The 12,615-nt window shown below is 41.8% G+C and overlaps 1 protein-coding gene across 1 annotated transcript in view; it reads left to right on the forward strand.

Moving 5' to 3' along the window:
• The window catches only part of PARD3B (par-3 family cell polarity regulator beta), a 979,738-nt gene that overhangs the window by 788,700 nt on the left and 178,423 nt on the right, over positions 1–12,615 (forward strand). The window contains exon 19 of the mRNA XM_036254726.1: positions 4,867–4,977. Coding sequence (XP_036110619.1) covers positions 4,867–4,977 — 111 coding nt within the window. The remainder of the gene's footprint in view (positions 1–4,866; positions 4,978–12,615) is intronic.

The following is a 12,615-nucleotide window of genomic DNA, read 5'->3' on the forward strand; positions in this document are numbered from 1 at the left end:
AGGCCCTCACTCAGCTTCACCTGGCTGGGCTCCTGGGCAGTACCCCGCCTGCTGGCCAGGGCGTCCTTCTGCAGCCCCCCCCCCCCCCCGGCCGAGCACTGCATCCTCCCGTCTCTTTGTACAACCCCCCACCCACCCCACCAGCCAAACCTCAAATGTTACGGTTCCTCCGGACGATGTCCCGTCCCTGGGCCACCCGTCGGGATTTCCCAAAGGCATACTAAAATAATTATGTCTACAGTGAACGTGTGACTCCTCTCCCTTGACCCGCCACTTCCAAATCACTGTCTCCCCTTTTCAGGGCCCCTTCTGCAGTCGGGCCACCCCCACCTTTCACCCACACCCCTGCGGCAGGCCCCAGTGAGCTCACTGCTTTTACTGGTTGGTTTTTCACGCCAGCAACCAGCATGGTCCATCAAAAGGCACATCACATTGTGTCACTTCTTCTTAAAACGACTTGGTTTCCCCTCTAACAACTCCGTAAATCTCCTAGTTTCCTTGGCTGGCTTCTCTGTTCTCTGGATTACTAAGAAATGACTGACTATCACTCCGAGCTTCTGTCCCCTGCACGCCATGGCCCTTGCCCTGCTTTCCCTCTGGGTCCTGTGCAAGGTCCGCTCTTTTCTCCTTCCTTCTGCAGCTCTGAGCTCTGCCGCTGCTTGGGAGGCTCCAGCCTTTCCCGCCGCTTGTCCCTGCACGTGCTAATCCCTCCACCCACCAGGCTTACCCAATCTTCGCTGGTCTGAACCGTCGCCGTATAGTCTCAATGTAAATGTCATTTCTTCACTGAACACGTCCCCAACAAACCATTATCCTAGTATCATCTCTCTTAACACCCTTCTTAGCACTTTTCACAACTTCTAATTGCACATCTATATGCTTGTTGGAAACCATCTCCTCTGTTAGAATGTAAATTCCGCAAGGGTAGTGTTGGTTTTGTATCCCCATACAGCACCAACCTACACCACGTGCTATAGCCTGGAAGAGATGCCTAATAAATATTTTTAAAAGAAATGCATGAAGGAGAGAAGAAGAAAGCAAGGAAGCTAGTTTTCCATGAAGCTGTTTCATATAACCTCTCTGTAGAAATGAACAGGGACAGGTGTTTTTTAAGCAAACTTATAATTCATGAAAATCTAAATTTACATAAAGGGTATGTTGAAAGGTGATTTTTCCACTTTACAAAAAGATCCATCATAAAATTCTTTAAACAGGATTCCCAGGTACATGGAACATAAGATTTTATTGATTAAAGCCATATGTTTGCACAGAATTCTTCAGGAAAATATCTTTTATATAAAGCAAGGTTGACCTATAAGCAATTTCCTTAAGGCACCTAGCCCAGAATGGCCAACTCTCAAATTTCCTAGGTAATAGATAATGGGAGGCTTGGAATGCAGTGGATATTTGAAACCCTAGAATGCAACGCAGTAATTTCAGCCATTTAGGGCCCTCACGCCTTTTCTTAGAAAAATAGCTGATGAGGAGATGAATTGCTGCATTCGAATCTCCCCAACTCCTGTTTCTGTGTGTCAGTGAAAGTAAGATGGCTGTGAAATGACCCCCGAAGAGGCTGCTTTGGAAAATAAAACAAAGGCTTGTAAAATTCAGCTAATGGATGCTTTTCTCCCAACTTCCCCCACCACCATGACCACCACTGATAATTAAGTTGCCAGAAAAACTCTATAGATATTAGACATTTTTTCTAAGTGTCATAAGTGCAAAATTGGACTAAAGAATTCCATGTGTTAATAAATAAAATGCAGTTAACTTCTCTGGGTTTTGATTTCCTCATCTTAACAATATGGGAGTCCTTTTAAAGATTTTTTTTTTTTAATAATTCTGCTCTTGAACCTACCCAAACTTTATAAAATAAGATAACTTGTGACTGTTCTCTCTGTTTTGTGAAATACATTTCTCACTATTTCTGCCCTGTTAATTGGAAGCTTTAGTAAATGATCGTGAGCTTTCATTCAAAACACTTATAATATTTGTGAAAATGGTTGATTTGACTATTACTAATGATTCTTGCTAAGAAGAAAATGCTTTGCAGAATTTACTTATAACTAACCTTTTCTTTATCAAACATGTTCCACTATAATGGGAATATAATAAGCTATTCTTGAAGTGTAGTACAAGTGAAATATTTCAGCTGCAGGAAGGAAAAAACACTTTATTTGCAGTGGTAATAAACATCAAGGGCATAGGTTAGTTTACCTTTCAAAAACAAGACTACTTTTGTCTCAGAAAATCCAACACTTCCAAATTTAGAAGAAGATACTTATGACACTTAGAAAAAATGTCTAATATCTATACAGTTTTTCTGGCAACATTTTTGCCCTTATCAACTTCCTGAAACTTATTCTACCCTTACTTCCTACAATTTATTTTTGCCCCAAAATTACTATTTCTAATGACATTCTGAGGGATGATTATTTATCCAAGTGATGTACTAAGGTATTAACTTCTTACATAAGGAATTTTAGAGTAATAATGTTGATCCCTAAGACTCTTCTGCAGGGGTCTAAAAAAACTGAAGAATGTATTCATGGGAATACACATTGTTTAGATGTCTCCTGCTTTGTGGGTTTAAGAGAGATCTTGAATATATCAACATATCTCCATTATATTTGAAAGTTAATGTTCCTGTATTTTGTATTTGTTTTTTATCTTCTCTGTTTATATCTATAAATTATATCAGGTCACTTCTTCATTGAGAAAGAAGATTAGATTCAGAAAGGGAGGCAGGAAGGACAAGAGGGGGGTGATGGAGAGAAAGTTCATGAAAGAGGACGTATTAATTGGAATTATACATGGAAAATTATGCAGAAGAGTCAAGACTGTGGCAAAACCAGGGTGCCGTCTGCACTCTCCTAACAAGGGGAATATGGATATCAGCAGTGATGTCTTCCATGTGTGATACTTAGAGCTGCCACATGACTGACAACCTCTGCTTTGGGGTGAAACACAATCTAGAAAACACAAATATAACCCATTTTTTATGAAATTCAGAAGAAGACAAGAGTCTCTTACAAGACTGTAAGTCAGATCTTCATGTGAGGAGATTCTGACTCACTGTGTCTTGTCAGCAGGCTTGAGGGACAGGGATCAGGGTTGGGTGCGGGGGTGGCAGTCAGCCCAAGAATGTGAAATCTGAAAAATGTCCTTAGGTTGGAGTAACTTTTTTTTCCTCGTTATCAGCAGAGCATCAAGTCATTTTTTTATGTGTGTTGATGCCAAGACCATGGGAGATGGCTTCTGAAGAAAATAACTGCTGGGAAAAATGCCTGTCGTTTAAGAATGTCTCCTACTAATAATTTAATAGCTTTTTAAATTTCAAATGTGCAGTTTCATTTTCCTAAAAATGCTAAGGAAACACATTGTTCTTTTAAAGGGAACCCTAGCTCACTGTTGGCTGTTGGTGGGAATGTAAATTGATACCGTCACTATTGAAAATAGTATGGCAGATCCTCAAACAAGTTAAACTAGAGCGAGCACATGGCCCAGCAATCTGAATCCAGTATATGTTGGGTAAATATCCAAAGGAATTGAAATCAGGATCTTGCAGAGATATCTGCACTTCCATGTTCATTGCATCCTTAGTCACAGTAGCCAAGATGTAGAGACAGCCTAAGTGTTCATCAACAGACATATGGATAAAGAAGATGTGGTATATACTGTATATGCAACAAAACATTATTCATCCTTGAGAAAGAAGGACATCTGCCATTTACAACAGATGGATGGACCTGGAGGGCATTATGCTACATAGAATAATTTAGACAGAGAAAGACAAATACTGTGTGATAGCACTTATATGTGGAATCTAAAAAAGACAATTTCAGAGAAAGAGTAGAGTGGTGATTACCAAGGGTTAGATGATAGCAGAAATGTAAAGATATTGGTCAAAAGGGTATAAACTTCCAGGTGTAAGATTGACAAATTTGGGTGACTCTAGCTAATAACGCGGTATCATACACTTGAATGTTGATATAAGAGTAGATCTTAAATGTTCTTCCCACAAAAAAGAAATGGTCACTATATGCAGGGATGGAGCTGGTGGCTAATACTATGACAGTCATCATTTTACAACTTATACATTGTCAATTCGTTGTACACTTTAAATTTACACACTGTTAAGTGTCCATTGTATCTCAATAACAGTGGAGAGGAAAAAATAAGGTATCACGATTGCCACTGTGCTCAGTTAACAATAAATGTGCTGGGCACCGAGGAGTGCTCAGACCACAGTAACCCTGGGCGGACTTAGGAAGCCTGGCTACATAGGAGGCAGTGTGCTGTGAAGGAAAGACTACAGTGGAGGAGGTGACCCAAGTTCTAATCCCAGCCCTGTCCTGAACTTGTTGGGTGGTCTTGGTCAAGGCCCAAGGTCTCTTGGAGCTTTCTGTTCTCCATGTGTAAAATGAGAGTATTGAAGTAGGTGTTTGGTAAGGTCCCGCGCAGCACCATCATCATATCATCCCATGAGTTGAACCAGTCAGTGCTACTTGGAGCTCTGTTTCGGAGGGCGGTCAGTTTTCACTTGCATGTTAATGATAACCTTTCAGTTCTTTAATCTCTACTGAATTAATGGTCTGAAATTTCTAGTCTTTAATCACGACTTTGTGCATGCTGCACAATCAATATCTCAGCGGAAAGAGGGAGGGTAGAAGGAAGAAAATTCAGCAACTATATTATTTTTCTGCTTTCAATATCTTATTTTACTCCCATTTTATGCAAAATGATCTTGTATTGCTTACAATGAAGAATTATGGTTTAATGAGTTCATCTCATAATTATCTTAAATTTATCACAAAAAGAACATGATTATCGTTAACAACCATCTTCTCCTTCATGTTTCACTAGATTTGGAAAGAAGAAAGATGATAAGGGTGGGAAGGCTGAGCACAAAGGTTCTCTGAAGCATGGTGGCCTGAAGGAGGAGGAGCTGGAAAAAATGAAAGAAGAACGCGAGAGGTGAGCAGGCACTGTCGGGCCCCTGTTGTGTTTGAGCCACGGTCTGTGTTTAATTTGGTGACTGCATCAATCGACTGGAGAGCTTTTATTTTAAGCACAGAAGTTGACTGATACAAAGAGGAGACGCCTGTCCTGGGGGATTTTTATTACATTTTGAGAAAAATTAACTTCACGATTTTATTACATCAATATTTATAATTTCATGATATGCTACCCCTGGTTTTGGCGATATCGGTGCTTATTTTCCCTGTGGTTTAAATGACCAGTTTTTTAAAATAAAAAAGATCATCCTGATGTTGATGTTTAGAACTATCATATTTCCATAGTCTGTTCCTAATTTTTGTCAAACTGTTGTTTGCCTTCTTAATTTTATTCTGCTAAATCCATTTGGGTACTGTAATTTGAGAAGTACATGTCCTTCATTTTTTAAAAGCCAGTGTCTGTCATTAGGCTATCAGCAAGTCGCAGAGTATGTGGCCCATCTGTTACAGGGCCGGTTCCGCTTACCGAGGTCCTGACAGTGAACCGGCTGCGTTCTGCTGTTTGAGGAGCTGAGTGTCCCGTTTGGACAAAGGTTCTTCTCACGTCTCTGATGTTAACTCTGGCATTCATCCAAGAAGATGTGTAAATATCTGATTTCGGAACTTGTAGTTGAATATTCATATTTCTCCTGAAACTTCTTCACCTTTACAACCAGATGAAGAGAAAGACTGAGATGTGATAAAACTAACATATAATTTTAAGTATTCGAGTCTGACTTCATCGTGTATCAAGTCAGATTTGTCCAACTTTTTAGTTGCTTTTTAGTAACTACAGTTGTTTTATTTTTTAAAGAGTTTCTCATACTTGCTGTAATACTCTAGTATGTGCACTAAGAAGCTCATCCTTGTTCACTGTTTTCCAGCCCAGAGCAGGGCGAGTATCTGCCGTTAACCCCTAACCCCAGCCTTGTAGTCGATTCCTGTTGAGAAGGCCGAGTTCATCAATCGCGAGAAAAAACCCGCCACCTATTTGGTCCTGTCTCGTTTTTGAAGGGTCGGTACACTCCGTCCCAGGGTCAGCGGCGCGGTTACAAGGAAATCACGTGCTTTGCATTGTTGTTGACTGTTCCCCGGCAGAGCTGCCCCAAAGACAAGAAAGATGAGTTCTCCTCGGTAGCCCCCGGCGCAGTAATCCCGTCACATGAACCGGAGGCTTCAGTGCCCGTATCGGCAAAGACATCTGTGTGCTGAGCCCACTGCTCAGGTCCTTGCTGCTCCCGCGGCTTTGCTTCTGGAGACACCGCCGCCTGTGCCTGGTCTCCAGGAAGGCGAGCTGCTGGCTGCAGTGCGACCTGAGCTGCTGGCTGCAGGGAGGACTCCGTATGCTTGCGGCCTCATGCCTGCCCGGGAGCGGGCGCCTGTGCCTGGTCTCCAGGAAGGCGAGCTGCTGGCTGCAGTGCACCTGAGCTGCTGGCTGCAGGGAGGACCCGTATGTCCTGCGGCCTCATGCCTGCCCGGGAGCGGGCGCCTGTGCCTGGTCTCCAGGAAGGCGAGCTGCTGGCTGCAGTGCACCTGAGCTGCTGGCTGCAGGGAGGACTCGTATGTCCTGCGGCCTCATGCCTGCCCGGGAGCGGGCGCCTGTGCCTGGTCTCCAGGAAGGCGAGCTGCTGGCTGCAGTGCACCTGAGCTGCTGGCCGCAGGGAGGACTCCGTGTGCCTTGCGGCCCCATGCCTGCCCGGGAGCGGGCGCCTGTGCCTGGTCTCCAGGAAGGGGAGCTGCTGGCTGCAGTGCACCCGAGCTGCTGGCTGCAGGGAGGATTCGTATGTCCTGCGGCCTCATGCCTGTCCGGGAGCGGGCGGCGGGGGCTGCTCGTGGTGGCCAGGGAACTGTGTGCCAGCGAGAAAATGGATAACCCATAAAATCAGGTGGGTTGTCTTTAAGCAAGAGTTCATTTCCTTTCTGGTTTTGCCTTGAGGAAGCAGGTGCCTGAGGGAGTTTTGTGCTTAAAGCAGGGCTGTAAATTCGCCTCGGCTGGCTATATAGGCTTCAGGTCCAATTTTTTAAAAATATGTCTGGTCAGAATATTGAAAGAACAGTGCTATTAGCCTCCACTTAGGCCCTGTCCCACACATGAACACATAAAACACATCTGATGCGGGTTTCCTAGGGACAGCGCTGTCTCAATCATGTGTGAGGGGAAGGAGCTGGAGGAGTTGATTTTATGGTTGGGTGCTGCAGAATTAATGACCGAGGGCATTTCAACAGCTCCGGGCGGGGGCTGTGGGGGTGGCGTGGGGGTGGAACATTTGGCGTGGCTCCCAACCCTGGAGTCCCATTTCTTGGCTCTCCATCATCCATAGGAAACCAATTCACAACTCCTGAAGAACTCAGCGAGTGCATCACTCTGTGGCATGGCCATGGAAAACATGGAGTAAAATCAGAAAGAGTGTATAGAAGTTCATGAAGTTGCCTATTTTTCTAATACATTTGGAATGTATTACCTTAAGATGATTCAAGCCCTCCTGTTGTGTCCTTGTTTTGCCCTAGCCATCACAGAGTTCATCATTTTTCATTAACATATCCCTATTTCAAAGGATTTAAAGCACTTAATAAATACCACACAGTGCTGAAGCCAGCTTATACCAGCTGGTGAGAGATACTTATTACTCTTTCAAGAATTCTGTGAGCTACTTGATAAACCATCGGTAGCTTGAAATTGGTTATGGTGAGAGTATTTACTACGCCACAGACATTGGCAAATGCAGTAAGTTGGGTCTGCTTTTCCAAAGAGCCAGTTTACCAACACACCACTGAGGGTCTATACCAACTCTGTTTAGTGCATAACCAGGAAGAAATGATCAAAAATAGAGGCAAAAAAAGGACCTCATCCAAATCAAACCACATGCCTTCCTATAGCTGTATTTCTCAAAGTGTGGCTCATGGACCACTTGCGTCAGAATGAATCACTTGGGGTGCTTATTAAAAATGAAGATTCCTGAATCCCACACCAGAGGTGCAGGATGAGACAAGGGAGCTGAAGCCCAGGAATCTGTGTGAGTCTTCTGCATTCTAAAGTCTGAGAACCACTGACTTGGAGGGACAGGATTTGGCTGGAACATTATTCCTATTCTATGAGAAATGCTACACTGATTTTTTTTAATGAAAATTGAATAACCCAGTCTAAAAATATTGTCATTTTTCTTATATATCCTCTCTGAAGCATCCTCTCTTACTAACACACGGTTTTGCACACACAATAGGAACCCTTGTCAGTGTTCACACCTAAGGGGATATACATCACTTTTCCCCAGCACCTGCCATGCACAAAAACTTAGAAAAACAGTAAGTTCATTAACAAAATTTTGGAAACATAAGCAAGTATAAAGAAGACTATTAAAATCATGCACAATTCCATTGTAATCACATAACCACTGTGAGTTTTTTGTAATCTTGATATCTATATAGCATATATAGTATCTTACCTTTTTTTTTTTTTTAATCCTCACTCGAGGACATTTTTTCATCTTTTGTTCAGATAGAGCAGGAGGGAGAGAGAGGAAAAGAGAGAGAGAGAGAGAGAGAGAGAGAAACATCGATGTGAAAGGTGCACATCGAGTGGCTGCCACGCGCACAACCGAACCAGGGCCGGGGACACATTGCAACCGAGGTACGTGCCCTTAGCGGGAACTGAACCCGGGTCCCTCTGAACCGCAAGCCAACGCTCTACCCGCTGAGCCAAACCAGCCAGGGCGTATCTTACCTTTTTTCACAGCATTATATTATGAGCATTTCCCCATGTCATTGATGTTTTCAAAATATGTAATTTTGATGACTAATATTCTGTGAGATCAATATATCATAACTTACTTATCTTCTATTGTCAAACATATAGTTTGTTTCCATTTTTCACTGGTCCAAATAGTAATACCTAGTTGAGCATCCAGGAACAAAAACCCTCTTAGATTACCTTTTTTAAATCATATAATTCCTGCTCGAAACCTCAATTTTCTTGTTACTGTTTAACTTAAGGGTTAAACTAAACTTAATTCTAAATTTTAGAATTATATCATACCTCTCCATTTCTCTCATTATTTTTATTAAGATTTCCATATCTCTTTATTTTTATTTATCTACATATCTAATGTATGATATGGAACTATTTGGTACTATATATGAATATCTTACTCATAACTATTGCTATGAAAAGGTCAAAAAAGCCGTAACACGTGGATTAAGTTACTGGATTCAGCTGGAGGAATGCGGAGTCCCCAGTGCTTCTCAGTAGCAGGGCGGGGGGAATGGTATCTCCCAAAGAATATCTGGCTGTATCTGGAGACATTGTTTGTCACGGTTTTGAGGGGCTAGGAGGCGGGGAGGGAGTTGCTACTGCCATGTACTGGGTAGGGGTCAGGGATATGGCTAAGCACTCTGCAATGCACAGCACCGTCCCCATCCCCTAACAGTGACTTTTCCTCCTCAGACTGTCAGTGTGGAGGTTAAAGCCCTGCTCCAGTTGCTGGACTTCACAAAGAGTGAAGGTACCCTCCTGGACATGAGAACTGGTTGTCTCATGATATCCTGTGGATAACACAGATATACATACCAGATGACATAACCCTAGAGGGGTTATTAGCTATTTGAGAAACTGTACCCCAAGATTGCTAATAAATTCCATCAATATAAGCTTACAAGAAAAATGGTCTTCTCAGAATTTATTTTTAACACTGGCCTGCTGAGCATTGGCACCAAATCTCTGTGCCTGTTGGCCATATCTGAACGCCAAGAAGCTGCAGGGGTTGGTAATGTGTCCAATGACAGAATCATCCGGAACAATGGGTTGAATTAAACACAAAGAAACTTAATAGGAATAAATGTAAAGTCTTGGTTTTAGGTCCAGAAATGAATGGTTCTAACACAGGATGTGGAAGGTTTGACTTAATATCAAATATATGAAAAGTTTGCCTGATGTTTTTAGTTGAGGGAACGAGTAGCATGAGTCAATAGGAGGATGTGCCTGCCAGAAAAGCTAATCCAGCCCGGCTACATGACTGCAAGTGCATGAACCAAGCGAAGGGAGAAACAACAATTCTGCTTTTATGCAGCTCAGAGAATACCTACAGCATCCTGTGCCTCTCTCACACACAGAGACTGGCAGCACCAAACCCAAGTCTTTTGAAAATGTTGAAGGACCTGGGGATGCATAGTCTGCAGAGTTAAGATTGAGCTGATTTCACACGATTAAAGAACTTTCCCATAGGAGAGGAATTAGATATATTTTACCCCATCCATTCTGTTCTCTCTCTATGTGTCTGTCTCTCCCTGTTCTCATTCATCCACTCATTTATTTCTGGAAGATGCTAATGAGGAATTATTTTAAGAGAGGTGGCCTTCAGCTTAATAGAAGGGAAAGCATCTTGACAATGACAGTGCCTGGTGCGGCTGCGAGTTTGTTGACACTGGAAATGTCTAATAAGGACCCGATTGAGAAAGGATTAGTGCATCAGGAAAGTATTGGACCAGATCAGAGTGCCGTGATCTTCAGTCATTGATATATTGCCTTCATTGTCTTATTTATATTTATGTATATGCAACTCAATAAAATATATAAATGCAAAATTCTATCAGTTAATGCAATTAAACACATTAAGCCACATAGCATCAGAAATCATCTGGTGTACCATTAATGCTGCTTTTGTCCTTAGATTATTTCTACAGTCTTTCCCAGATCTCAGCGTTTGAGAAATATATAAATATATAAATGCAAAGTATAGAAGCATTTACCTTGACTTGCCTAGAGGGGCCCTTCTTGAACTTGCCGTGGCATTGGTTCACGGTAGTATGTGCACCACTCTTATGAGGGTATAAGCCCAAGTTTCTTGCTCAACATTGTGCGTTAGGATTTTCTTTGTCTCACATTTAATTTCCTGAGCTGATCATGTGTCCCCTCCTGAAACAAGTCAAGGAGTCCATTGCTGTGAAAATAAACTCATTTTCTTCTAGTGAGATTGGTCATAACAAAACACTGATTCCCAATGCCTGTGTCCATGCTGGGAGGATGAATCCAGTATTATGTTCAAAGTTTATTCTAGGATTTTTTTTATCAGGCTAAATTAAATTAGCATTTTCCAGGCATTCAGATTATGTAAATTAGTGCCATCAACAGAAAGCAAGAGGTTGTCTTAGCCAGTCAGTGAACATATTTTTTTGTTCAATTTTAAGACTTGAACTTAAATGTGTAACATCTGCAAAGTGTGCAATTAACCAGATTCTTGGACCTGTAAAGTGCCTCACTACATACATGTTGTATGTGTATTATTAAAACCTTCTCAGAAGTCAGGAGGAGATTAGGTAAAGGTAAATATATTCCCCTCATTTATTTAGGATTATTGCAATGAGGGGAAAATTATCTGTTCACACCAAAGGCTGTCTTCCATTCAAGCCCCATGTCACAGAAGTAAAACTTCACTAAATGAAGTGCCTTACCAACACGGGGGGTACGAGGGAGTCTAATAACATATGAGTTTCGGCTCCAAGATTTTCTATTATGCTTATACCATTGTCAGAGTTTATTTTGTAGGGGCGCTCACTCAATGTGTGCATGAAAATTTGTTTTGTAGATCTTACTAGAATCCTAGTAGGTAAACGAGGAGGTGGGGGGACGAGGCCACCTCTCCAGTCCCAGGACTGAGAAGTAGGAAAACACACAGCCCTTGTTTTCAACAAGTGGCCCGAACAGAATGCCTCAGCGAGAGTGAAGCTCAGACTCAGGAAAGTTCATCTGGTTCAGTGTTTGCATTCAAGGTTCTACGTTTTCCTTCCTCACAGGACGCCTTCCCAGGACTGCGGAGGCTTCTCCCCGGCCTTATCAGCTGAGCTGCTTGTGGCCTGTTCCCTTGCCTAAATCAATACATGTGTTTTTGATATTTGGCAAACCAAGATTTAATTATGCAGCTGCAAGTTCCCCCACATAAACGAAATGCATCTTAGAGAAATAAAAACATTCAGAGACCATTTATAGTTGGAGAATACAAGTGGGTGAAAATCTTTTCCCAGCCTCTCAGCATTTTATTTAATTTTGGGAGATTTTTATGTTACTGGAAATTGAAATGAAAACCAGAATAAGGACAGGGTTTATCCAACATTTGTTCATGCTGAAAAATGAAGATGCTTATTGTATTCTAAGAAAGGAAATGAAGGTATTATATTCTGAATTAATAGTTTAGTTATAACTTACATAAGTATTATACTCCTAAATACATAGAACAACAAATGAATTGATGGGATTTTTCATTATTGTAGCCTAAAAAGCGTGCCTATTTTATTAAAGAAACCAGAAGGCTGATTTCTTTAATATGCCAAGAGACTCTCTATAATTAATTATTTACTGAACTTAAACTTTGGCATTATTTAAACTGTTGAAAACACCCATGTTTTGGCATGATTACATTCAAATGATTAATTCAGCATGGTTTTGCTCCTCACTGAATACCCCTGTCTTTTGCAGTAGAATTTGCTAGGTCCTATGGTGTGGGCAAAATAAAATGTTGGAATGCTTCCCAGTTTTAATAGTCCCAATTTATTATTACCACTGAACCCTGATCAGATCATGGACTGGATTAGATCCCAGTTTTACAAAATGCCCCAATTTATGGCTCTC

Source organism: Molossus molossus, unplaced genomic scaffold, assembly GCF_014108415.1.
Source record: "Molossus molossus isolate mMolMol1 unplaced genomic scaffold, mMolMol1.p scaffold_m16_p_11, whole genome shotgun sequence".
Lineage (NCBI taxonomy): Eukaryota > Metazoa > Chordata > Mammalia > Chiroptera > Molossidae > Molossus > Molossus molossus.